The sequence below is a fragment of the Pinus tabuliformis genome, chromosome 8 (assembly GCF_031772625.1).
Source record: "Pinus tabuliformis cultivar Carrire ecotype Pingquan chromosome 8, CPIR1, whole genome shotgun sequence".
Classification (NCBI taxonomy): Eukaryota; Viridiplantae; Streptophyta; class Pinopsida; order Pinales; family Pinaceae; genus Pinus; species Pinus tabuliformis.
The window spans coordinates 739184581-739211488 of NC_142294.1; the positions used below are offsets into that span (position 1 = coordinate 739184581).

A 26908-nucleotide genomic window follows, 5' to 3' on the forward strand; every position below is an offset into this window, starting at 1 on the left:
CTGTTGGTGATTGCAGGTTTTGGAGAAAAGGAGGAGCTCATCCAGATCAACAAAACTTGGACTTCTACAACAGCGTTTGGACAAAGGTAAGAACGAAACACTTGATTTCTCATATCATAATGTATGTTTAGAGAAGGATAGCTCCAGTTTGTTTTGTTTGTCATTAGAATGTCTTAGACTTCTAGGAAGGTCAGTTGTGTCCGCACCCTTGACTGATTCCGTGTGACAAATTGGCGACTCAACTGGGGATAGATTCCATTGATGAGAAACCAGAGATTCTGGGGATAGATTCCATTGATGAGAAGAGTTTTTCTTTTGTGTGAACTTTGCTTTGAGAAAATTGGTTTATTTTTCTGGTTTTGGCTCTGTGACCTTGTCTCTGGGTGGGTTAGCTTAGGATTAGTTTTATTTTGGGTTTTCTTGAGTTTTTCAGTAGGACGCACCCTCTGAGTGCTGCACAGTGCGTCCCTGGACGCACTTTTGCTGTGTGCACAGAGCGGGTCCGCACCTGTGCTAACGGGTTGCCTGCGTCCCCTGCCAAAATTTGAGAAAATTCCATTTTTTGCCCTTTTTGCTCTTAGATTTTGTTTTTTCTTAGTTTTTTCTGCCCAGATTCATTAGTCCCTTGCCCAGAATCTTCACCTGAACTGGTTTCAATAGCATTGAGTGTTTTAGTGGATTTCATCGAAGTGTAAGCCCTAGGGTTTGATTTTTGAGTAGGTCTTGTAGTGACTTTAGCGGTAGGAGTTGTCAAGCCTTAGATCTCTCTGGTTTTGTCAACATTCTAAGAAGTCAGACCTGTCATAAAGTCTACCTGTCGGAGCAACTTACCATCAAGTTGTCTTTTGGGCCAATTTCGAAGTGCTTGTTGTTTAAGTCTTGAATTCCATTTTACGAAAAGAACAAAAAGATTTGAGTTTTGTTTTGACTAGTCTTTTGATTCTGCATTAGCTGGTCCTTGATTTGATTTTGATCAAGTAAAACAACCTATAATCATCTTTGTGAGCTTTTGCCTTGTTAGGTTTACTTAGAGTAATCTCTCTTTTGATTTGCTTGTGAGTCAAGTTTTCATAGTTTTGTAGCTTTTGAGATTGTTTTTTGTTAAAGGTAGGTTTACATGCTTTATTAAAAAGAGAAAATACAAAAACATCTCCTTTGAAAAGTTTTGTTTTAAGTAGTTTTGAAAGTTTTGAAAGAAAAAGAGTTTTTCGTGCAAGTAAAGAGTGGTTATGTTTGTGTGCTTGAAAAGAAAAAGAGAATTGTTTCTTTGATTGTCTTTTCTAAGGAAGTTGTTTTCTCTAAAAATTGCATTCTCTCAACTCTCTTAGTTAAAGAATTTCATTGAAAAAGCAAAGTAACATAAATCATCTTAGGTGCATCTTTGTAGTGGTTGGAGTCGAGTCTACACACCATTGGTTTCACTTCCATTACCTTGTGACTTTAAAGAACAACCGTAAAAGTAACGCTTAAAGTAAAATTGAAATAGTAACTTTTATTTACTAGGGCTCTGAAGCATCAATTTAGATCAGGCTAGTGTCTTGGAGTAGGTGAGTAATTAACTCTCCAAGACAGTAAAACCAAACAAGTAGTCAATCTTGTGATAGAATCAAATCCAATTGTTACATTTACACTCTGGGAAAGCTCCTCTTAAAGGAGAAGCACGAGCTCGTGTCCGAACCAGTGAGGGGATCATTCCCCCCTCGTTGGGAACGACGCTAGACAGTACGTATTACAAACGGTAAACCTCGGATTAACCATTGTCGAGGAGCCAGGGGTCACTTATCGGTAAACCTTGGATTACTGTCAAGGAGCCGGTAAGGGGATTGAGCTTGCTACTCTGCCCTTGCGTGCTGTCGGAGTTTAGACTGTTCCCCCAGGTGTACTTGTGGCCGTTGGTAACCTTAGTGACCATAATCTTTAGGATTCTACCCGAGGTGACGGTGGAGGGAAGGTCCCACTGTACCTGGAGCAGACGTTGGCTATACTCACTTGGATTTTCTGGGGGGTTCACTTCACTCGAGACGGTTAAAGTGGAGGAACTTGGTCCAGTCTATTCATTAAGCAGGTTGTCGGCGTAACTGTTCCACCCGCCATTTCTGTACTGAATCCAACGAGGTTGGGCTTCATCACCAACTAGCGCTTTTGGTCCGGAAGAATACTGTTTGTGTTTGGTTTGACGCCCTAGATTCTTTAGGCATGTGATTCAAATTTGTTTGGTTCTTTAGAGACTTTAGGTGGTTTGATTTGAAATTTTATTTTGTTTTCGTGTGTAGTAGTTAAAAGTTTTTAGCTGTGGCGGAATTACCGAGACAGTCCTGTAGAATTCGGGGCCAGTCTCCTGAAGTTGTTTCTGTGGCCGAATTGTTGAGAAGATCCCGTAAACTTAGGGGTGAACCTCCTCAAGACGAGTCCAGTCATTTAGAAGGTTTAAAGGTCCTTGTAACTCCTCCCAGTGGCAGTAGAGTAGGTTCACCTGAAGAAGGAGAATCTTCCTTGGTAGTCCATCCAGATTACCAAAGTTTAGAGACAGGTTATAATCCCGAAGCTGTTACAGTTTTTTTAGCTTGTTGGTAGTTTTTCGTCTGCTAGTGATACAGGCGAAGAACCAGAAATATCCGAACCTGTTACTCCGACTCCTAGTGTTCCTGATTCACCGAGAATAGAAAGAATTATCACCGAAAATCTTCCTGTTGGTTTGATTGCTATTGAAGAACTTGTTCCAGAGGAAGAAATAAGCGTCTCTGATCCTGAAGATCAAATTACCCTTGATCTAAGGGAGCGTGAATCTATCTTTTACAGTCCTCCTAGAAGTACTACTTGGTACCTTTCGTTAACCAATTATTTAGACAACTTTGGGCTAGGTTTTTCTACACCTCGTACTCCTTTTCCACCTGGAGGTATTCATACTCCTGTAAATATGTCTGGTCAGTCATCTGTGTTTACACAAAGTCCTGAATCTTTTTTACATGGCGGTCCTTCTGTTCCTACTGGGTATCAATCTCTTTCTGGTACCTTTGCAGGAGCATCTCCTCAACGCATTGATCATGGGTTATTAGTTGGAAACAGTGGTAATGTATCATTGGGTGTAGGAGACATTTACATGATGTCAGGTTCAGTTCCTGTTACCCAACCTCAAGGTGGCCAATTACCGCCTGGGGGGCAGCCTCCGTTAATTCCTGGGGGGCAACCTCAAGGTACTTCATTCGTGTCTGGGGGGCAACCTCAAGGTCAGTACGCTCCTATGGGGCAATACATACCTCAAGGTCAACCCCAGCCTCAATATGTACCCCAAGGTCAACCTCAGTATCAATATCAACCTCAAGGATGGCAACCTCAAGGATGGCAACCCCAAGGGTATCAACCTCAAGGCTACCAACCTCAAGGTCAAGGTCAACCCCAGTACCCGTATTTACCTCAAGGTTATCAACCTCAAGGTCAATACTCAGGTCAAGGTTATCAACCACCTCAAGGTCAATCATATGGTCAAGGTATGGGAACTGCACCTTACAGTTATCAATCCTATCCTCAATCCGGCTATGGATCTCAGTACCCTCAACCTGTTATGGGTCAATACCCTGGCATGTTAGTGTGGGACCCGTCACAGGGTCAACAGATGTTGCAGCCAAGTATACAGTCGGTACCTCAAGCGAGACAACCTGTAGTTTCTGGTCCACCCCAGCAACCGCAACCTGTCCAGTCAAGTGTTCAGACCTCTGTAACTTCGGTAGTTACTCAGCCACCAATTGCACCTAGTACTCCATCTCAAACGGCTGCTGCAACTACCGCCACATCTACCATACTTACTTCTGGAGTATCGACGGCTCCGGTTTCTACTGTCTCTGTAACCACTCCTCAGACATCTGTACCGTTGTCTGGATCTACGATTCAAACCACAGTCCAGATGCCTGTAGGCAAACCTGGTATAAGTACGGTTGTTACTACTCAACCTCAATTTGTTCAACCTCCGTACCAGGGACAGTATCAACCTGGGCAAGCTGTCCAACAACCGGTTTACCAGTATCAACCGTATCCTGGGTACACTTATCAACAACCTCAGCAACCCCAGTACGGTCCGGTTAATCCTGGTTTTCCAGGAGGATATAATATCCCAAATGCGACTCCTGTTCCTAGTTATCCTGGATATCCTCCTCCTGGGGCCGGTATTGTGACCCAGAGTTTTAGAGATCCTAACCGGCAGTTACCGTTTATCGCAACTTTGGATTTACCAGACTTGACACGTCTAACGAACGATCCAATTCAATATCTTCCGTTCTGGCCGCCAATGCCAAATAAGTTGCCCAGCGATATACCCAAGTTCGAAGGTAAGTCTGGAGAGGATCCGTCCAATCACGTGATGACTTACCACCTCTGGTGTGCTTCAAATTCCATCTCGGATGATTCGATCCGCTTACGTCTTTTCCAGCGTACACTCATTGGTCTCGCGGCCAAGTGGTACATTGAGTTACCACGGGCCTCTTTTTACAATTTTAGCCAGTTAGCTACCTCGTTCTTAACTCACTTTCAGTTACCGGTCAGATACGATAACGGTACGGAATTATTAACTTCACTAAAACAATCAACCTCCACGTATATTTCAGATCACATTCATGAGTGGAGACGTCGAAGAAGGCTAGTGAAAGTTTTTATCCCGGACCAAATCTTAGCTGAATGGTTTGTTAAATCATTATTACCAAGGATTACTGAAGATGTAGCTAAGGCCGGAGTAGTTACTGAGGAGCAAGTCATTGCTCAGGCACAATACCTTGACTTAGTTTACACGCAGTCGGGTACATTACACGAGAAGATTCCGGATCTTCCAAAGTCGAACCAAATCGCTGCTGCTCCTTCGGGATCTCATGCTGCTGATGGTATGATTGGTATCGTGAATACAAAGAGCAAGAAGAAGTCTTCCAAGACTTCAACTACTCCTATTATCACTTTGCCCGATTCCCCGACAGGAGAGTCTTCTCCTGAACTTACCGCCGATATTCACGCTGTAGAGTCATCTACGGCCAAATCAAAAAACGGTGGAAAGAAGAAAGGAAAGAAGAAGGCTAAAGCAGACAAGGCTCCGAAGGAGAAAACTGAAAAGTCGGAAACCAATGACGAAAAGCGCAAACCTCGATATCCTTGTCTTATTTGTGAAGAGGATCATTTTACGAGAGATTGCCCTCATCGGGCCGAGGTAGTGAAAATAGTCAAAGGTTCTCCCACTCCTGCTGTGTTAAAAAATCCATTTCCAGAGCAGGAGAATAAGATGATAGGTTCTTCCTCAAATGCCAGTGAAGAACCCATTTTGATGATGTCTCATGTGAGGATTGCGACTCGATCGCAAGATTATGGTAGTAAGAATCCTGTTGATGGTAAGGAAGCAAAATCTTCTCACTCTAACCCATCAACCTCAGCTCCTGGTTCCGATCCACTACAGATCGAGAAACCTAACCCAGACTTAGTAATTAAACCACCCGCCAAGGGTGTACTTCGAAGGTCTGCTTTCAATCCACATGCGAGAGCGGCCCAGAATTACAACATTGTTGAGGACTTAGCTGTTTCACCCTCAGCAATGTCGGCGTTAGAAGTGCTGCAATCATGCCCAGCACAACGAAAATTGCTTTTGTCGGCTATAGGAGCTGTTGATGTTCAGGATCCGAATCTAATGATCTTCGATCTAGAAAATAGTACACCACGACTCTCCCATCAAATGGCTTTCCAAATTCCAGTGATAGTAAAAAACAGGCCTATTCATCGAACTGTGATTGATGAGGGAGCTTCTACGTGTATTATGTCAATTCAATGTTGGAGATCCCTTGGTTCTCCTTCGTTGAACCAATCCCCCACCATCCTTAAGGCCTTTGATGGCCGTGGGTTCCGTCCGTTTGGTATTCTACAGGAATTTCCTATAGGGGTAGAAGGTAAAACCGTTAGTCTGGATGTGGAAGTGGTTGATGCCCCTCTAGACTACAACCTTCTTTTGGGTCGAAGTTGGTCATATGCTATGACAGCGGTCGTTTCATCGGTCTTCAGAGTAATTAAGTTTCCACATAACGGTAAGATCGTGACTATTGATCAGCTGACATACTTTTCATCCGACCCAGCCTCTTCAGAGAGTATCCAGCATGTCGGTAAAACGACAATCCCTTATAGGGACATTGGTGTAGGTTTAGTTAAGGATTCCGGTTTACTGGGAACTTTTCCTCTCCCTCCACTCAGCATAGAACCTTCGTTTGCAACAATTCATATGATTACATCAGAAAACATTGTTTATGATGATCCTTGGTATGTCCCATCTGACTCTGAGATAGACTCATTCGGTAATGCTATGCCCTTGAGTCCATATGAAATTGCTTATGAAGCTCTTATGTCTTTTACCGATTTTCATTCAACCGAGGTCGACCAAATGAATGTGGTCAGTGAAGAATCACTTTTCACCTCAACCTTAGAACGGATAGCGTTTCCCGAAGTCGTGTCATCTGACGAACAACTTCGCGAAATCCTAAGTGTAGACGATCTACCATGGGAAGATCTCCATCACAGATCTTCGTTTTTACCTAAGGATGATGCATTTGAAAATGATTTTTCATCTATTTTTACCGCTGAATATGTCAAAGACGCTCAGGATCCAACGAAACATTCTGATTCAGAGTTGAATTTAGGGAATATTTCTCGTACTATTCCCATTGATATTTCAGTGAAGCCTAGAATTGAGGAGAACATTCATATAGGTGCCACATGTACAGAAGAAGAAATCCAAACTTACAAGGCCCTATTCCAAGAATTCCGCGATGTGTTTGCATGGTCTTACGAGGAAATGCCGGGAATCGATCCTGCCATTGTTGTTCATGAAATCAAAACCTACCCGGATGCTAAACCCATCCGGCAACGGTTGCGTCAGATTCACCCTCGAAAAGCGGCTGCAATTAAAGCAGAAGTCGAAAAGCTGTTGAAAGCAGGTTTCATTTATCCGATCCCGTTAACGGATTGGGTATCGAATATTGTTCCGGTCAATAAGAAACAAGGAACAATAAGAATCTGTATCGATTATAGGGATATCAATCGAGCTTGTCCAAAAGACAACTATCCTACGCCTTATATCGATCAAATTATTGATGATTGTGCCGGGAGTGAAATGTTTTCCTTCATGGATGGTTTTTCGGGTTATAATCAAATCAATATTCTACCTGCCGACCAACCAAAAACGGCATTCATTTGTCCATGGGGGACATTTGCTTATTGCAAATTACCTTTTGGGCTTAAGAATGCCGGGGCCACTTTTCAACGGGCGATGTCTTACGCATTTCACGACATCAAGCACATTGTGCAACCGTATCTCGATGATTTGCCTGCTCATTCTTTACGACGAGCCGATCACCTTGACCACCTACGAGCAATCTTTATGAGGTGTAGGCATTATCGAATTCGGTTGAATCCCCACAAATGTGTTTTCTGTATAGAAACAGGTCGATTGCTGGGATTTGTTGTTTCAAAAGCCGACATTCGCGTCGATCCCTCGAAAGTCGAGGCGATCATCAAATTGCCTCCTCCTTCGAGTTTGCGCCAACTCCAAAGTTTGCAGGGAAAGCAAAATTTTTACGTCGATTCATCCCAAACTACGCCGAGGTCACTAAAGGTTTTACACGGTTGTTGAAACAAACGTTCAATTCTTTTGGGACGAGATTGCCCAACAATCTTTTGATGCACTTAAACACGCGTTGACCCATGCACCGTTGTTGCATCCTCCCAACTACAACCAGGACTACTTCTTATACCTCGCAGCTTCACATTCCACCATTGGAATGGTGTTAGTTCAAGAAGATGAATTCGGAGCGGAACATGTGATATATTATCTCAGTCGGACCTTAAATCCCACTGAGCTAAAATATTCGCATGTGGAGAAATTGGCCCTGGCAGCCGTTCAAGCTGTTCAGCGTTTTCGTCACTACATTCTTCTCCGTAAAACTACAGTTATTTCGGATTGCAACCCTATGATTTACATTTTGACAAAACAATTGCTAGGGGGCAAGTACTCTAAATGGATTGTTATCCTGCAAGAGTTCGACTTGGAGTTCGAGAAGTCCAAGTCTAAGAAATCCTTAGTTTTTGCGGAATTGATGTGTGATTTCCCGCGTACTGACACAGAGACTGTGGCAGAAGAGTCCATTGCGGACGAATCTTTGTTTCTTATCAGTACTTTAGATCCGTGGTTCGGGGATATAATCATCTATCTCCAAACCCAAACCTTTCGGCCTGAAGCTTCAAAAGCGGAACGTCGAAAAATTAGGTTTCAATCCCAGCAATACAAAATTATTGGAGATACACTTTATCGCCGGGGGGCAGACTTAGTTTTTCGACGTTGTCTAACTCACGAAGAGGCTGAGAGAGTTTTGAATGATTGTCACTCTGGAGCATGTGGCGGTCATATGTCTGGGTATGCCACAGCTCAGAAGGTGTTGCGCGCTGGTTACTTCTGGCCATCTATGTTTAAAGATTGTATCATTGCAGTCCGGAAGTGCCACAACTGCCAAGTGTTTGATCGAAAGATGCGCGCACCACCTGCTCCTCTCCACCCTATAATTGCCGTTGGTCCATTCGCCAAATGGGGTATCGAATTTATTACTTGTAACCCTCACTCGGCTGGGGGGCATGCGTATATCATCCTCGCGGTTGATTATTTCACTAAATGGGCCGAGGCGATGCCTACATTCGACGCAAGCGGCAAAACAGCTGCAGTTTTCATATTCAATCATATAATAACTAGGTTTGGTGTCCCACAAGCAATTATTACTGACCATGGGAGCCATTTTCGAAACACCATGATGACTGAACTTACAAGCCAGCTTGGTTTGCGCCATGACAGCTCTACTCCTTATTATCCGCAAGCCAACGGTTTGGTTGAGTCTATCAACAAAGTTCTGGTTATCATGATCCGACGAACCATTGGTATTCATCGGTCGAATTGGCACAAAATGTTATTTTCGGCGCTATGGGCATACCGAACCTCAGTAAAAACCTCAACAGGGTTCACTCCTTTCTAGCTAGTTTATGGCTTGGAAGCAGTGTTACCCATTGAATGTGAAATCCCATCACTTCAAATGGCTGTCGAATTACTTCCAGCTACTTTCGAAGAGGAGAAGCGTTTATTGTACTTAGCTAAATTAGATGAGACTCGACGTGACGCTGCATTGGCAATCGAGACTCACGCGAAGCAAATGAAAGCTCAGTATGATAGAAATGTGACCCCTCGAAGTTTTTCGGAGGGAGACCTAGTGCTCTTATATGATCAAGCTAACGATAAGCTAGGTGCTGGAAAATTCGTTCCTATGTGGCATGGACCCTATATTGTAAAGCGAAAGCTAGCAAAAGGGGCTTATGAGCTAGTAGATTTTGATGGGGACTCTTTGGGTAAACCCAGAAATGGACTTTACCTAAAGAGGTATTATGCTTAAATGGTGGGTATGGAGAATTTTTAGTTAGGTTAGGTTTTCTTTCTAGCTAGTATGATTGTTAGTTAGTCAGTGTGCTTAGCTTAGTGAGTGTGTTTTTCATCGTTATTCTGGCTTATCTTGGTTTTGCTCTTGATATTGTAGATGTCGACGCCCCTCCAAACATATATTGGATTTGCTGATGGTGCTTGTCGTAGTACACGGAATATCTCTTCCGCAGCTTGGGTTATCTATTCACCCTCTGACGAGTTAGTTTCTATGCATGGGGTAAGCCTCGGTCAAACAACGAATAACATTGCAGAATACAGTGCAGTGGTTGAATTATTATCCGAATCTATTTCATTTGGAATTCGACGTTTGATAGTGAGGTTAGATTCTGAACTTGTTGTATTACAGCTTAATAGAGTTTATGCCATTAGAAATCCTGTGTTATTAAGGTTGTTTTTGAGAGTGCGTCTCTTGGAACGTGAATTTGATTACATTGAATATCAGCATATTCCAAGGTCCTTAAATACATTAGCAGATGCAATTGCTTCTCGAGTGTTGGACAGAAATTTACGATAATCATGCAAGTAAATTTAAAAAAACATTTCATCATACATGTTAAACAAGATGAGCCGGTAATAGTGATATATATATAGATAGAAGTGTGTCAAAAAATATACATCGTCTTCGATCATAGGTTGAAAAACACCTTATGATCGGCAAAAATGATAGAGTATAAAAAGTCAAAAATGTCACATGTGTCTACAAAGTGACTAGCCAATCACTGGTGGTGCTCCCTATACGACACCACTGCATGGGCTACCTTGCGCAAAAATCTCCTCAACGGTCCAGGGACCGCGACTACGTAGCGCTGAAGTCTGATAGGAATATCATCCATAGTAGTCTCAGGTATATCCGCTATCAGACGCTGTAGATCATGCTCCAACTCAGCTAGTACCTCTGCAGCCGCCGCGTCCTGTGGGGCCGGTACCGGTGCAACTGGATGTCTCCTCTCAAAAGGCCGGAGGTTGGCTGGACGTTGTGGACCAACATCTGCATTTTGAAAATTTTACTGTCAGTTTTGAGACGATATATATAAAAAACAAAAAAAATACATAATTTGAAAACTCGTGAAAAATAAAGTACCTCTGTCATCCCATTGTTCTCCCTATGGAAGAACCATGTCCGGATCACCTCGAAAATCTATTCCGGCATACGGAAAGTCCTGAATCGCAAACACCTGGTCCTCTAACCAGTGAAAATAACTGTCAGTGAATCGAACAACTGCCGCACCCTCGTCCGGATGCCGGGCCATCACCGCAACCCATCGTACCAGCTTTGGCTCCTGAGGACCCGAAATATCAACAGTGAGATGCTGAGGGATCAGCATTGGAATCCTCTCTAGGGAAAAGCTCACGACTATAGGCCCATATCCAAAGGTCTTTAGTCTCCCGGTCTTTGCCCTGGTCAGTTGGGATTTCAAGTTAGCCGACAACGCATCACACCAGTTGAAGATGGTGCCTTGGAGACAGTCAATTGCCATCCGAAATTGAGACCCAGTAGCAATATGTAAAGTGGCTGAGCCACAAATCCTGGTCACAGTGAAAGCTAAGACCATGAGTTCACGCCGAGAGACATATTTGATGTCTATGCCTTTCTTATGGTCTCGATTAGGTAGGCACCAATCTGCTCGGAGACTATCAAGGGATTGGCCACCCGGCCTAGTCCCAACCAGATTGAGTTGCTCACCTCTGTTCGGCAAGCCAGTGAGAAAGTAAATATCAGCAGGCTCTATCTCGAGTTGTTGCCCGCCGATATAAAAGCATTGCTCTTGAACATTCCATCTCTCGACCAGCCACTCCAAGAATCTTATCTGAGCTCTCATGCCGGGTATGGCCCAGTATTTGTATAATCCACATCCTCTTAGGGCATCGAGGGAAGGTTGATGATTGATTGCAGCTTCATCAACCTCCTCATGCTCTCTTTCTCTCCAATCCAGCATGATAAGTGCCCTACACATGAGCAAACAGGCATTAAAATAAATTTTGGGTAATTTCAATGGTTAATTTGGGAGTTTGGGGTTTCAAAATCCACGTTTTGCGGAGGACGCACCCCGCGTTTGGCGCACAGTGCGCCGGGACACAGGTGGCCTGAAGGTAACCTGCGTCCCCCGACCTTTTCCCTGTGTAGGAAAAAGTCGGGGGACGCAGGCCAGCCTTTAGGAAACCTGCGTCCCCCGCAGAGCGGTTTCCAAAACCCAAAACCCCCCAAAAATAAAGAATGAAACCTAAAATAAAATTCCAAACGGATGAAATTGACAAGGAGGATGTTGTGAAATACCTGGAAGAGATGGCGTTCGATTCTAACGGTCGGATTTTCCACAGCGACCACGGGAAGTTTCTTGTCAAAAGCTCCTTTTTCAACCTCAACAGTCAAACGGTAAAAATGACATAGTAAAAAGTCTTTTTATAGGTTTTTTGGATGAATTTGTTCATTTTTCACCATGGAAAGATGTTTTTCGATGAATTTTTGCCTATCTTAAACAGGTATGAGTAATGTGCCGCTTTTGTGCAGGACAAAGGGACTTAGAGGGAAAATTGTCATTTTTTTTCACAAACAAAATATCAGAGTCATCTTTTAAGCCCTTTTTCTGACTCCTAAAACATGAAAAGATTGTCGAGCGTTTCTTTTACACTCGTTAAAACAGAATTAAAAGACGGTCCCCTTATAGCTCTTTTCTGACCGTAAAATCAGGAAAAGATTGCCGTGTTTTTGTCGTTTCAAACTCGATACGGAAATAAAACGACGTGTCCTTGATCGCTTTTTACTTTTCAGGTCAGTGACACTAATTATGAAAGTACTCCTTGGTCGCAAGATCAAGCGGTTCCCCCAGGTATTATTTTATACTTTTTCGGGCTTGAGGGACACAAATTTACGAAAAAGTTCAACTTGGAGTTTTCTTAAGTTTTTCAGACTCTCTAAAATTGAAAAACGCCGAGTTTCTCCTATACTGGGCTCGTTAAACATTTCACAGTAAATGACCTATTCAATTACAAACAGGAACGAACCACTCCTTCCTAGGGTTCGAATCAAAAATGGGTTGGACTCATCCGAAGGATGAGCTTATAATCAAGCATATGTTATCCTCCTCAAGCTTGTTAAAAATAAAGAGGTACTTGCCAGAAATGGTGGGGGAAAAGAGAGAAGAATGAGCCTATTTGTTACCTTTTGTCTCAGAAGAAACTTTATTACCACTCTTGGACACGACACTTTTCATTCACCTGGGTTGGGAAATCCTTTACCTCACAGTTGATCAAACCACTTTTGAAAGTCTTCAACCGGGTTCCAGGGATTAACTTTGAGTTATTTAGCACCAAACCATCTGTCGTGTCATTATGTGTCCAAGAGGTCTGCAAACAAAACTTTCATCTGCAAAATACTTATCATCCATTTGACCATCCCTGAGTCAGTCCTTACAGCAACATTTCTTCAACTTGAACAATGATTTCGTGTTGTGGGCTTGCCTGCAACGGGTCACTTTCTATCGACATCAGCACATTGTCTAGATGACTTAGAAATCGTCAGTACCTTGAAGTCTGCATGCATCAATGGCAGGTTTCTCGCCTTTGACGTCAGTTTACATCATTGACTTTCGATCAAAGGATTCCGTGAAATGTTCGACATCAACTCATTCATTCACATCTCATGGATTGTACTGGGTACTTTGAGAACCATTGACATTACTGGTGGTCTCTCTCACGCTTGTTAATAGTTCACATCATCGACTGGTAATCAAGTGGTTTCTACCATGTTCGACATCGACTCATTTATTCTCATGGCTAGAATCGTACCAATTCGAGAAGTAGGAATGAAGACCCTGGATCAAATCTTTACCATCCAGGCTGCGAGGAATTTTGTATTCATTATCTAAGTAGACTAACCATAAACAGATGGCTGCGCCCATACTGTGTCTACAAAAGTCTATGATTATGATGTACTGCAAAATCATTTCTGTATCAGAGTAGTTAGTCTGTTAGTTAAAATTTTAATCTGAGTATGGGAATGCCTACCTCAGTGATGATATAATCTTATACATGTATTTTGTGTTGAAAATTGCAGGTTCTAACCAGGTTCTCCACGAGATAATCCTCGAAATGATAAAGCGCTTCACCCTTCCTAGATAATACAAAACCCTAATCTATTCCAGGCTTCGCACTTTAGGGGGCAATCTGTTACACTAAAAAATGTCACCATGACTACTTACAGTTGGTATGGCTCTATCAACAGTCATACTACCCTCTTGAGCAAGTCTTATGCCTCTGCTATTCATGTCAAACTCCAAGAAAGAGAGAAAGTCTTTATAAATATGTTTATCTCTGGGTACGCAGGTTCTCTCAAACCTTGCCTGCGGGTACGCACCTATTGTTCATAAGGTCTGCGTCCAAGGACACTCTGTATCTAAAGGGGCAGGTGCGTCCCTCTGAAAAGGTTAAAATGCGCAAGTTTTATCTTCAAAAACTTACTTGTGGTCATTTCTAGAGCATTCTAGAAGGTTGTTTGATGTGTATTGAGCGCCTCCAGATGGTTCATGCACTCCTACCAAAGAGGAACTTATCCCATCAATAAGGGAGTGATCCCATCCAAAGAGGGGACTATCCCATTGATGGTGGACTTGATTAACTTCCTCTTGAGCACTATAAATACAAGCATTGGGCCAGAAGGAGAGGAGGTTGAAAGCTATAGATTTCTAAGGGTAAATGCTGCAGGAATTAGGACTCCCATTTAGAAGCTTGTGAGGAGAGATTGTCATCTTTACTTGTTCTATTTGGAAGTGGGTGAGCTTTGTCAAAGTAGAAGAAGACTCTTGTGGACCCTGGAAGGAGCTTGCACAACACCAAGGCTCAGGTTGTAATGGTTCCTTTTGATTACCTTTAATGCAAATTGGTCCATTCTTCTCAATAACTTGTTGTTTATGGGTTATTTCATGTACTCCTTGGTCTATGTGTTGAATATGCTTTGTTTTATGTTATAATCAGGTGCTATTTAATTGTTTGACTGTTGGTGATTGCAGGTTTTGGAGAAAAGGAGGAGCTCATCCAGATCAACAAAGCTTGGACTTCTACAACAGCGTTTGGACAAAGGTAAGAACGAAACACTTGATTTCTCATATCATAATGTATGTTTAGAGAAGGATAGCTCCAGTTTGTTTTGTTTGTCATTAGAATGTCTTAGACTTCTAGGAAGGTCAGTTGTGTCCGCACCCTTGACTGACCATTTTTCAACCAAAAAGTCTAAACAAGTAAACTAGCAATTGTCCCAAAAGGTACAAAGAGAGGCCGATAGGATTATTAAATTGGAATTGTTGAATTTTTATAGAAGAGTTAATTGGTTTGTCAAAAACCTTGTTTTTTCGGACTGGATCATTGTGCAATTACTTTTCTTTAGATATTTTGTTTATATCTATATTACAAAGAACACATTGAATGTCTTATTTCATTTTAGAGTAAGTTAATTACCCAAAATCAAGAGGTCAAATTAATTACCCAAAATCAAGAAACCTCTATAGATGGCCAAGCATATACAAAGCTTGCTAGTGACCAAGGCAATAACCACCATGATTATCCAATGCCAATATATTTCATTGAAAACCATAATTGTATATTGCATTTAGAAAGTCAAAACTTAATATTGGAAAACTTGTTGATATATTGCTATTAAAAAGTTAATTCCATTACAAATCATGATATTATTATTATATTTTATAAAGAATAATATACATATATAGAATGATACTACATTGAAAGCCATAATTGTATAGTGCGATTAGAAAGTCAAAACATAATATTCTTAAACCAGTACTTATTGTATTCATATGTGATGTTTAATAAAATACAATTAAATTTGTGATGTATAATTAATTTTTTAACTATTTTTATTTAAAAATTAATAATAATAATAATATAATTAAAATAATAATTAATAATAATATAATTGAAATGATAAAATATAAAGATTCATAGGAATGACCAACACAACCCAATTTGCAAATTGACAATTGGACATCTTAATAGTAAAGGCATTTTAAAAATAAGCATGACTTTGAAAGAAAGTTGAAATTGATTTGATCATGTCAAACCCTTTTTGTTCAATAAAATACAATTAAATTTGTGATGTGTAATTATTTTTTTTAATTATTTTTATTTAAAAATTAATAATAATAATAATATAATTAAAATAATAATTAATAATAATATAATTGAAATGATAAAATATTAAGATTCATAGGAATGACCAAAACAACCCAATCTGCAAATTGACAATTGGACATCTTAATAGTAAAGGCATTTTAAAAATAAGCATAACTTTGAAAGAAAGTTGAAATTGATTTGATCATCTCAAACCTTTTTTGACCTATGCAAAAAGTTGATGAACAGTTTTGGACATATGCAAAAAGTTGCTAAGGAGAGGTTGAGATTGAAAATATATAATCATTTTGGACATATGTGGTGGGTGAGAAAGTAATGGTTGAAATTGAATTAATTTTTCATAATTATAATTATGATATTATGTGATAAAGGATTAAAAAATATAAAATACCAAAGTAAAAGTTGTTCCAATTAAATTTACTTTATCATAAAAGAACGCTGTATCTTCGTGCATAGTGTTCTGTATCTACATACCTATTTGAAAATGGAAAAAAATCCACTTTAAATTCAAATTACACTCGTCTATTAACTGGAAATACTTTATCAATATGAAATCATATACCATATACCTGTCTTAACTATATCCACTTTATTAATGTGGATCCATGAGCTGGATGACACTTGTGGCCATATAAAAGTTTAAAGTCAAGAAGCTTGGTGATAATCGAGCATTTAAATAATATTTTTGAATTTTAAATATTTAAAAATGGTATATTTATTCTGCATCAAAAGATACCTTTAATGACAGAAAAGGGAAGCTGCCTTGCTTTTATAATTTCTAACTTCAAAAAACAGGAAGCTGCCTTTACTTTTATAATTTCGAAAAACAATGTGATAGAATTGAATAAAATATCATAAAATATCATAGACTGAAATGAACAAAATTATAATAAAATATAATATAATAGACTGAAATGAATAAAATTAAAATAAAATATTGAACAAAGAAAGTAGTAATCTTTCCATACAAGTAAAATTTAGTAGCTAATATTGTAGAGGGAAATCCCATCATATTACATAATGAAATCCCATCATATTACAAGTAAAACTGAGAAATTTCATATACCACAATACAAGTAAAACTGAAACCAATCTTGTAGAGTGAAATCCCATCATATTACAGAATGAAATCTCATTCTATAGGATTTACTAGGGTCATTACAGAGAAAATAAACATAAGTGGAGAGCTGATTCACAAGGCATGACATGGACTCTGTAGAGTGAATCCCCTAATCTTGTAGAGTGAATCCCATCATATTATAGAATGAAATAGCATTCTAAAGGATTTACCATAAACATTACAAAGATCGCTATCACAGTGGAGAGCTGCTTCACAAGGCAGGACATGGATTCTACTTACAGGATGTAAGCCCTTCATTCACCACAGAAACTCTTGTTGTTGAAGATGAGAAGTAGCACAAAAGTGAGTCATTCCACATCTACTACAAACTTATAACAATATTAACATCCTGCAAATATTCTTATCTATGAGGAGCTTTGGGGGCCTATAGATTACAAGAGAATAGCAGAAATTCTTCACTAAACATGTTAGTAGCGTATTGATCATCTTGGCTGTTGGAGACAGAACTGGTGTTGAAGCTCTCTTTCCTCACAAACCCAGCAGGGGCTTTCTTGTCATAATTCCGAGTAGAGAAAGGTTGGATAACTGAGCTGTATGGCACGTATGGCCACAGTTCTGCACGCTTCCCAGTGCATTTCACTTTCTTCAGTACCTTGTTCAGCTTCACATATCCCGTTACTGTCACTTTCTGCATCTTTCTATTTATATACACCGTTTGAACTCCTGCACAAAATGTCCCATAGAAGAGAAACAGAAGTTATTACAATCATCAAAACCCCAACTTATATTAACGTAGAAAATAAAATGATGGGCCACTTTGGCCTGTGGCTTAGAGGTAGATCTCGGTTGTAACATGTGACAAAAGTTAGCATCTCCTTATAGAAATCAGTAACAAAGCTAATGGATTGGTAATGAGCAAACGTAGATCCTGAGGTGCAACTTTTCAAAAGCCCAAAGCTAAAAAAATTGGTAAAACAGAGCAAACATGAACTCTGAGCTGAAAAACTGAAGAAACTTTAAAGAATTAATCAGCACACAAGTAGTTAATGCTGAAAGCATTTGCAAGGCAGTGTATCATTCTTCCACTTTGATCTGCATTTCCACCATATCTGTCAGTTCTCCTTGTGGTTTAAATAACCAAGCAACGCCTCTTAGTTTTCCAGTATTGAACAACAAATTTCAATGACAGTTTCACCAGAGGCGAGGGAAAGATTTTAGTTAAGTAGTTTTCAAATACTAGATTTCCCTAAGTTAGATACATTTGAAGAAACATCTTTGTTAAGCCATGGAGAATTAGTATGTAGATTTGCTTTTCAACTGAAAATACTTAGGCATCCATATGCACACAGTAAAGATATCATAACCTACAACTATGATTTACTGTATGTGCTTTTGTGAAGATGGACATTGCAATTTCACTTTTGGTCTCCTCCAAGGTAGGAAGAGCCTCCAATCTGTAACAGGAGCGCAAAAGTAACACTCTGATATTTTGTAACTTACAAATACTGTTGGGTAGAGTTGCCTGCTGATAATTAATGAGATGAAAATCCTGCAATTTCTTCATATTCCCTATGTTTTGGAGAATACCACGCTCAGGGGCTGCACCATCTCTATCTGCACCTGCATCAGCATCGTTGTCACATTCTAATGTTAAGCTTCTCATCTCATCCATTATACCCAGTGCAGTTTCTGATTTCACCACCGTTGTCAGCTCCATGAGACTGGAGAGCTTTGAGAGATCTTCCACACTCATTGCACAAGTAGACTCCATTAATGGCAAAATGAGAGGAAGTGAGCTGAGAAAGATTTTCCGGAATCTTCTTGAGACTAAAGCATGCATCCAACTTGAGATGCTTTAGATTCTGAAGACCTCCTATTTTATTCGATAGTGCATCCAATTCTATACAAGAATTAAGATTCAAAACTTGAAGACTAGATAGATTACAAAAGTTCTCAGGCAATGATTTTATTGGAGTGTATGACAAATCCAAACCTTTAAGTGACAGGATACTACAGAGGCTGTTAGGAAAATCAGCAAGCTTGGAGCAGTTAGACAAGTTGAGAAACTGAAGCTATTGAAGTTGCTTCAAGGTTGGCAATCCTTTTATTGGAGTGGATGACAAATCCAAAACCTGAAGAGACGGGGTATTGTTGAACAATTCTTCTGGAATCTTTTCCAAATGAATATTGGAGGCTAAAATCAAACTCCTCAGTTCTGAACATCTCAAATCATTTGGCAGATCACGAATAGCATTATAACCCACCGATATTCGTCTGCAATCCCTGGAAACTTTGTCAATTGGAAAGCTCTGCAACTATTGACCTGCTGCAAATAAGCATGTTCCCTCCTTTTGGCCTATGTCAATTGCCATGTCACGAAAAGCTTCATGAATCTTTAAATACTCGATAGTGTGATAGTCATCATCAACAATATACTCCACATGCTCCACCAAGCACCTTCTTACCAGTTCATCAATGCATTGCCGCCCAACATCCATAAAATAAGGTGTCACTAGCTTGTTGAGGAAGCCTTCCGCGTCCCACATCTGCACCAACGTCTCCACAACAATTTCTTTATCTTCCAGAAATGTTGCACAATTTAGAAAAAAATATCTTTAGATGGAATTCTGACAATTCATTGCAAGTCCATCTTAACACCTGATAAAGCTCTGCGTCAATGGCCCTGAGATTTGTTGGGACAGAAGCATCTCTCTTTCTCATCGAATTTAAAGCATGGCTCCACTCATACTCATTTTTTTTAAACCTCATCGCTCCAACAACTGCATTTATGGCCAACGGCAAGCCTTTGCAATCCGAGGCAATTTCTCTCGCTCTAGCCTCTACAATATCATTCTCAGGTTCATTTTCAAAAGCTCCTTTTCTAAATAAGTCCCAACCTTCATCTAAGGACAAGGGTTCTATCTCTAGGGAGTAATCCTTTGCTCCCATCTTTTCAATCACTTGTGTGCTGCGGCTGGAGACTGAGAGTTTGCTACCAGTATTATCCCCAATTCTGACGCCCACTTCACTAAGATCTATTTCCTTCTCAATGTTGTCCAATATAAGAAGCAATTTCTTTTTGTCTAGAGATGCACTCAATTTCATCTTTTTCGTCTCAAGATTATCATTTTCCTCCATACTTATATTCAGAGCCTCCGCAATGGAAGCTTGCAACTGTTCAATTTCAAAGTTCCCACAAACTGTAAACCAAATGCCGAGATCAAAGAAACGACTGACCTCTTTCTTGTAGGTATTGTAGATGATTTTGATCAAGGATGTCTTACCCACACCCCCTTTACCATATACACTGATTACACGAGCTTCGCGACGAGCTCCCTCCAACCAACCCTGCAGCTTCTCCCGGGCAGATTTAATGCCTGCCCCTACGAATCCGGAGTCAGGCACAGGTTGAAGAAGGCACTGTGCTCTAGGAGCAACTGAGGACACAATCTGCTCTGCATTAGAGGACATCGGAAAAACCATTTCAGGCTCTTGCGACAGGGAAGCAAGAGTGGAGAAGACGAAAAGGGTACCCCAGGCAAATCTTTCAGGCTCCGATCTAGCAGCATTCAGGCGAGGGTTTGCAATCTTCTACCTTCCCTTGATCGAACGATTAACAATCTTCTAATCGTCTAACACATAATCTAACGACACACCGGAATGACACGTAGATTTTAGGGAAGTTCATTTCAGAGAAAAACACCTTACGACGTAATTATAATAAAGTATTAAAAAAATCAAAATTAATTACATCAACTAACTTAGAAAACATCTTCGCTCCCTGTTAAAAAACTTTATCAATATTTTACATTACTCTTATTTATATATATAAGATAGAAAATGATTAACTTGTCTGTATTCACTCACACATTTGCATCCTCCTTTTTGTTTTCAACCTATTTCTAAAAATATATTTGATACGTCCATGTGCCAAATAACCCTTGTATTTCACTAAATATTATAATAGTGAATTACCTCACTATACCACGATCCAGTGAATATTAATTAAATGTTATGGAGGTATAGTCTATTGCATTATACTCACTTTCATGGACTATTTAACCTTTTTCCTCTTTGGGTTTATGGAGCCTCGTGATAAGCTTTACATGTTTTAGATTTGTTCATTATGATCTAAAGATTGGGTCACTTCAGTCATATGTGCTTTTGACGTGCTTTTCTCTTTTAAGTGTTCCTTTTTTTAATACATAACCATTTACATTAAATTGGACATGGTTAAATGTTCGTATGATATATATTTTTGTTGGTCTTGAATCTTATAACTACTTAGCATTTATTATTATTATTTTTAATACTTTTAAAATTAAATATCTTAATATTCACACATATAAATTAATGGGAAAATTTAAATTTTATAATTTACATAACATAATATCTCATTAAATTTCTCCTCAAGGCTCAAACTTTTCATTATATTAAAAACATTTCTTAAAAAGAATAATAATTTTTATCTTTATATTTATAATTTTATTTTTAAAAAATATTATAAATAATGTTTTAAAACTTAAAATAAATTTTAATTAATTTTTTTGTTCTATTTAACGAGATATTTTTCACCATGTTTGTATCAATTAAATAATACTAATATTATCTCTCAGTTTTTTGAATTTTCAAGCCAATACATTGAAATCATATGTTTAGTTAATTTTGTATTTCAAAACTTATTAGATGCAATAATTTAGAGAGCCATTTAAATACCATAAAAAAGTGATAAATATCATTTACCATGGTTTTCTAACCATTTATATGTGAATGACCATTCTTATGGTTGTAAGTTCAAGACTCTCAACTTACGTGCATTAATGACATGTGCTCTCACTCAGTGTGATTTTTGACCATTTAAAATGTGTCCTTTATTTATTTTTTTAGACTTTTTATACATTTTAAAGTTTATTTGATTGGCTAATACACATGACAATTGGGAGACTATATGACAAGATTACAATGTTGATTTTCTCTTAATTTTTGAGGCAAACACTTTTATTTGTTTTGTTGACATGCGCCATCAAGTTTTCTCTTTTCATATTCAATCTTTTTTTTTTTGGTAATATCTGACCATTGATTTCTATTAATATCCAAAAAAATAATTAATAACTTGACCGAGCACAGTGTTGACCTGGTTAAATGACTAATAACTTGATGAAAATAGAACAAAGTGCAACCACCCAAGTGTGAACAATTTGACATGCTGAATTTCTAAAAATACAAAAGACCATAGATGTTGATAAAAGAGTGTTTTACCCACTAGTAGCAAGTACCATAAAGGATAAAGATGACAAAAAAAGAACATAAGAACAACCACCGACTATGAAACCATAAGATAGAAAAGAAAGTAGAGATGGACTCACTCGTCCAAGATGATCGGGTAATCTCGAGAGGAGTTTACATTGACTATATTGATTGGTGGAGCATTTATAACCTCTTCCCTATTCTAAGGTGCATTTGAGTTAGTGTCTGAATCTAAGATTATATAATGTTACATTTTGTTTAATCTAACCGCAATGTCATCTAGATCATAACGAATATCCCTTAGTATCCTCTTCAAATCCTCCTGGCCTGCAAAGAGTTTGTAGTTATATACCTGTTTATCTCGGAGCACCATTTGTCTGTATGTTGATATAGAGTGAAGAAAATATAATTTTCTCTTCCTCAGTTTACCTGGGTATGACACCAATTTGGTGTTACCACTGCAGAGTTCATTATCCGAGTGATACATCTAATCTCCAAATTTCTTTGCTTCCAAAGTGCGGATTTACTTTCACACTTCCATAGGAAAAACATCAAATAAATTCGCAATCGACTCCCACCCAAATAGTCGACGGTGTCTGGAATAATACGCCCTTGGTGCGTCTCCCCTACGACTAAGCAATCATTGGTGAGGGGCCATAAGGATCCAATACCTTTAGTAAACTTAACAATAAAAGTTTGGAGTGACCAAGTGAATTGAATTTGGAAAAAGACTGGATAGGATAACTCATCTAGGACCCAAAATACCAAATGGGTATGACACCGATTTGGTGTTACCACTACAGAGTTTATTATCCGAGTGATACATCCAATCTCCAAATTTCTTTGCTTCCAAAATGCGGATTTCCTTTCACACTTCCATAGAAACAACATCAAATAAATTCGCAATCGACTCACACCCAAATAGTCGACGCTGTCTCGAAGAAGACGCCCTTGGTGCATCTCCTCGACGACTGAGCAATCATTGGCAAGGGCCCATAAGAATCCAATACTTGCAAGTAAACTTAACAATAAAAGTTTGGAGTGACCAAGTGAATTGACTTTGGCAAAATACTGGATAGGATAACTCGTCTAGGACCCAAAATACTGAGTACAAAATGATAGAGAACTTAAAATTCACAATTGGGTACTCAATAAATATATCGTCGACGAACCTACAAAAGAATGGTTCCATTTCAAATTTATCTTCCTAATGGTACGGAAATTTGATGATAATATGTTATGGTGTTTATTCAAATTTATCTTCTTAACTTGATGAGAATGTGTTATAGTGTTTATTCAAATTTATCTTCTTAATGATATAAAATTTGATAATAATATGTTATGGTTTTTTTAAATATGATAAATTTTATTTGAAATTTTGATATAAAAATTTATTTTTAAAATATAAATGTTATTATATCTTTATAATATGTGGTTTAACTTTATATTTTAAATAAATAAAATTTATAATTTTATATAAACTTATGTTAAACATTTTAGAAATATTCTTGTGATGTGTTTACCATGACAAATTCAGCAAATCAAAAAGATTTGTTTTCGTTTTCTTTTGTCCAACCATTTTTTGACCACGTCAGCAACGTTCGTGACTTCCGTGACTACAATAGCGTTCTTGTCTTAAAACCCCCAGACATCAAGGTTGGTATCCGGCATCACGTCCACTTCCTCGATGTTATGCGACGCAACTAGGATTCACGCCTCCTTTTCAATCCGCCATGGCAGGATTCTAGCCTATCCACCATGTATTCTTTAATTGCATGATCTACTACTTTCAATATAATGAATGATTGATTTTAATAATGTGCAGGAGGCTAATTGTTTAAAAAGATTGAGAGAATAATAATTTTAATTTATTTTTATTGAAAAAGTTTTTGGTGAAAATTATTTCAAAATTTTAATGGTCAATGTTTGGAACCAGTGAATTTGGTTTAACAAGATGAATAATCAGATCACGGATATTCAACTTTATTCATTTTGTTTTGACCATGAACCATATTTGCTAATTCAAAACGCATGACAAATAAATTTTGATGTGATTTCGCCAAAAACTATCCTCAATAAACTTAATATAAATTACAGAAACCTTAACTCATTTTTAGGCCGATAGGCTTTCCTATGCATCAACAATTGTGAACACTTTTAACTTGTTCTCTTAGATCAGGTGAGACACTTTCACAAGTTGATTTGAAGTGTGACTGTTTTTTCCAAATATAAATTGATTTGCCTTACTGCTTTTTCCCATTTCTTCAAAATTGTTGTTGCTGTTCTTCTTCCCTGACTTTTGGCCAACACTGTTCTTCTTCCCTGACTTTTGGTTTTGCTCTGCAAACTCCTCTGTCCACAGTAAGCTCATAGCGGGTTCCGACGACCAATTCAACTTGGAAATCGAGAGTAAACGTGTTCGCTTTGACAGCATATCCACTCAGAAGCTGATTATTTTTCAGGGTTCATTTAACAGGTATATTTCTGCGTTAACAGGGTTTTCTTTTGATGGTCCTCTTTTCTGTTTCAGCTAAATACAATATGAGTCTGTTCTCTGTATTTTACTCATTATTTCCTTTCGCATTCTACTGTTTTACTGGTCTGGATGGGCTTTTCTGGACATTCTACAATGGCAGCTGTCCCGGGTTGGAGTCAATTGTGGAATCTACTCTTCAGCCGCTGTTGAAACAAAATATCACTCAGGCGCCAGGGTTGTTGCGACTCCTTTCCCACGACTGCTTCGTGCAGGTAATGTGGACATGTCCATAACTCTATATGATATTTGCTTTAACATTTTTAACGAGAGGATTTGGTTTCTCTACTTGTAAAAGGACTTCATCCGTCATTCTATTGCCTATAACGTCATATTCGTCTTAAAATTATTGAACCTTCTGTCAGGGATGTGACGCATCGGTCTTGCTAAACGGAACGTCTAGTGACCCGAGCGAGCAGCAAGCTACTCCAAGCCTAACTCTCAGAGCCGCGGCTCTCGAGATCGTGAACAAAATCAAAGAAGCAGTAGAAGCCGAACGCAGCGGAGTAGTTTCTTGCGCTGATATCCTGGCTTTAGCGGCGTCCTACGCAGTGTATATGGTGTGTATTTGAACTCATAACTTGAATCTCTGTAAAAGTTCATAGACATTGTTAAAGAATAATCTCTTCTGTTGAGGTAGTAAGATGGTTTTGTCAGTAGGATTAATTTTTGAAAAGATATTGTTAAACATGGTCAGTTAGGATATTTTAGAAAATTTGCAAGTTTTAAATAGAAACGATTAATATCAGAGAGGTTTTAAATAGAAAGGATTAATTTTATATAGCTTTGTATTATTCTTGAGAAAGAATGATATGAGAAAGACGGGCAATGTACTGGTGTGCCGCTCTGTAAATCCTTTCACATTCGTGTATGGATCTGTAATCAGATTTTGGAAGATTGGTTCCATTAAGTTAATAATTGGTTAGATGAGAATAAAGTGATATTTAATAGTTAAAATGAAAATACATCTAATCAATCATTAATTTAATATATGGTACTAATTTATTATTTTTTTAACTCTTTTACCTTATATGATATTACATAACAAAATGAAATTTACATATGTAAATCAGTAATTTGGATAAATCTAACTTAATCTCATTTTTTTTAATGGGAAGGACTAGTTCCTAGAAAAAACTATATAGGACCCTCTTTTTTTTATATATACATTATACATATCAACCTAGCTGATAACCATCACATCAAACTGTCACATCTGGAGGACAATCACAATAGAACAGGAAATACTACAGCGCAGCGACACTATGGAGATCCCGGGGTGCGAAGCAACCGACTACCCCACCGTTGCATCATTGCATAAATCTAACTTAATCCCATTTTCATTAGGATTTATCTATTTCAATGAATCTATGTTCCTCTAGTCAGCTACGGTAGGTGGTGTGGTAGTATGGTCGGTTGTCTTCCTCTCCACCTGATTAGGTGGTGTGGTGGGGTGGTATGGTCGGTTTTCTTCCTCTCCACCTGATTCGAATCTGTGTTCTAGTATTGCAATGAATTTATGCTCCTCTAGTCAGCTACGGTAGGTGGTGTGGTGGTATGTTCGGTTGTTATAACATGTTTTTGTGTATTTGCGTATGTAAGAGGATTATTACTACGATTCTTCCAAATAAAAGGTAGATGTTGTTCCTGAAAAAAAAAACTTATGCTACTATCATAATTAAACCCTTCAATCTACGAATGCAATTAGTTTTTTCCCACAAACAGGCTGGAGGACCAGAGTTTTAGTACCCCTAGGACGTAGAGACAGCCTAACGTTTGCTAATCAAACGGTGACTTTGGCCAGTATACCAAGTCCGGCATCAAATGTGACTGTATCGATGACCATATTCACTGAAAACGGTTTCGATAATTTCACGGAACTTGTAGCGCTCTCAGGTCGGTTTTCAATGCTAAGACCCATGATTTATAATAAATTATAAATTCAATTCATTCCTTGACTTTATTCTGGTGATCATGCTATATAAATTTATAAATATTCAGGTGCGCACAACTTCGGTATCGGTCACTGCGCATCCTTCGTGGACAGGCTTTATCCACCGCAGGATGCCACCCTCAACGCTACATTCGCAAAGGAACTTGACGAGATATGTCTCTTCACATCAGATGAAGATCTCTACAACGACAACCGCACGCAATAGATTGTTAAGGGTTTTGCGGTGAACGAGACCTATTCTTATCCACCTCTCTTTGTACTTTTGGGACAATGGCTAATTATATTCTTTTAAATGTGAAATCTTCATTATAAATAAGAAACTACAACTTTTCCAAGCGCTCAATAGAATCAGTAAACACAATTATTTCATTGTAACTAATGTTTAACTCAATTAGAAACACGAGAACCCCTATAGATTCTGGAAAAGCCACGAGATAGTTAAAATTGTTTCCAGATACTCGA

General features: G+C 38.7%; 2 protein-coding genes across 2 annotated transcripts; one reads left to right on the forward strand and one right to left on the reverse strand.

Moving 5' to 3' along the window:
* Nucleotides 1-19027: 19027 nt before the first annotated feature.
* Nucleotides 19028-20195, reverse strand: LOC149237695 (putative disease resistance protein At5g05400). The gene is made up of 2 exons (XM_089369356.1): nucleotides 19371-20195; nucleotides 19028-19258 (listed from the first exon to the last, which is right to left on the reverse strand). Exons 1-2 carry the CDS (start codon nucleotides 20193-20195, stop codon nucleotides 19028-19030), a joined length of 1056 nt encoding a protein of 351 aa, XP_089225482.1.
* Nucleotides 20196-24500: 4305 nt separating this feature from the next.
* On the forward strand, nucleotides 24501-26651 carry LOC149237696 (cationic peroxidase SPC4-like). The gene is made up of 4 exons (XM_089369357.1): nucleotides 24501-24707; nucleotides 24858-25045; nucleotides 26297-26388; nucleotides 26494-26651. The coding sequence occupies exons 1-4, from the start codon at nucleotides 24501-24503 to the stop codon at nucleotides 26649-26651; spliced, it is 645 nt and encodes a 214-aa protein (XP_089225483.1).
* The last annotated feature ends 257 nt before the right edge of the window (nucleotides 26652-26908 follow it).

What these genes read in the sequence shown, in the direction of transcription:
- LOC149237695 (XM_089369356.1), bottom strand. Translation starts at nt 20,195, where the DNA reads ATGGTTTTTCCGATGTCCTCTAATGCAGAGCAGATTGTGTCCTCAGTT. An exon ending in TTGACGCAGAGCTTTATCAG is followed by an intron (nt 19,259 to 19,370) that starts GTGTTAAGATGG and finishes ACGTTGGTGCAG; the next exon opens with ATGTGGGACGCGGAAGGCTT.
- LOC149237696 (XM_089369357.1), top strand. Translation starts at nt 24,501, where the DNA reads ATGAGTCTGTTCTCTGTATTTTACTCATTATTTCCTTTCGCATTCTAC. An exon ending in CCCACGACTGCTTCGTGCAG is followed by an intron (nt 24,708 to 24,857) that starts GTAATGTGGACA and finishes ACCTTCTGTCAG; the next exon opens with GGATGTGACGCATCGGTCTT. An exon ending in TTAGCGGCGTCCTACGCAGT is followed by an intron (nt 25,046 to 26,296) that starts GTATATGGTGTG and finishes GACTTTGGCCAG; the next exon opens with TATACCAAGTCCGGCATCAA.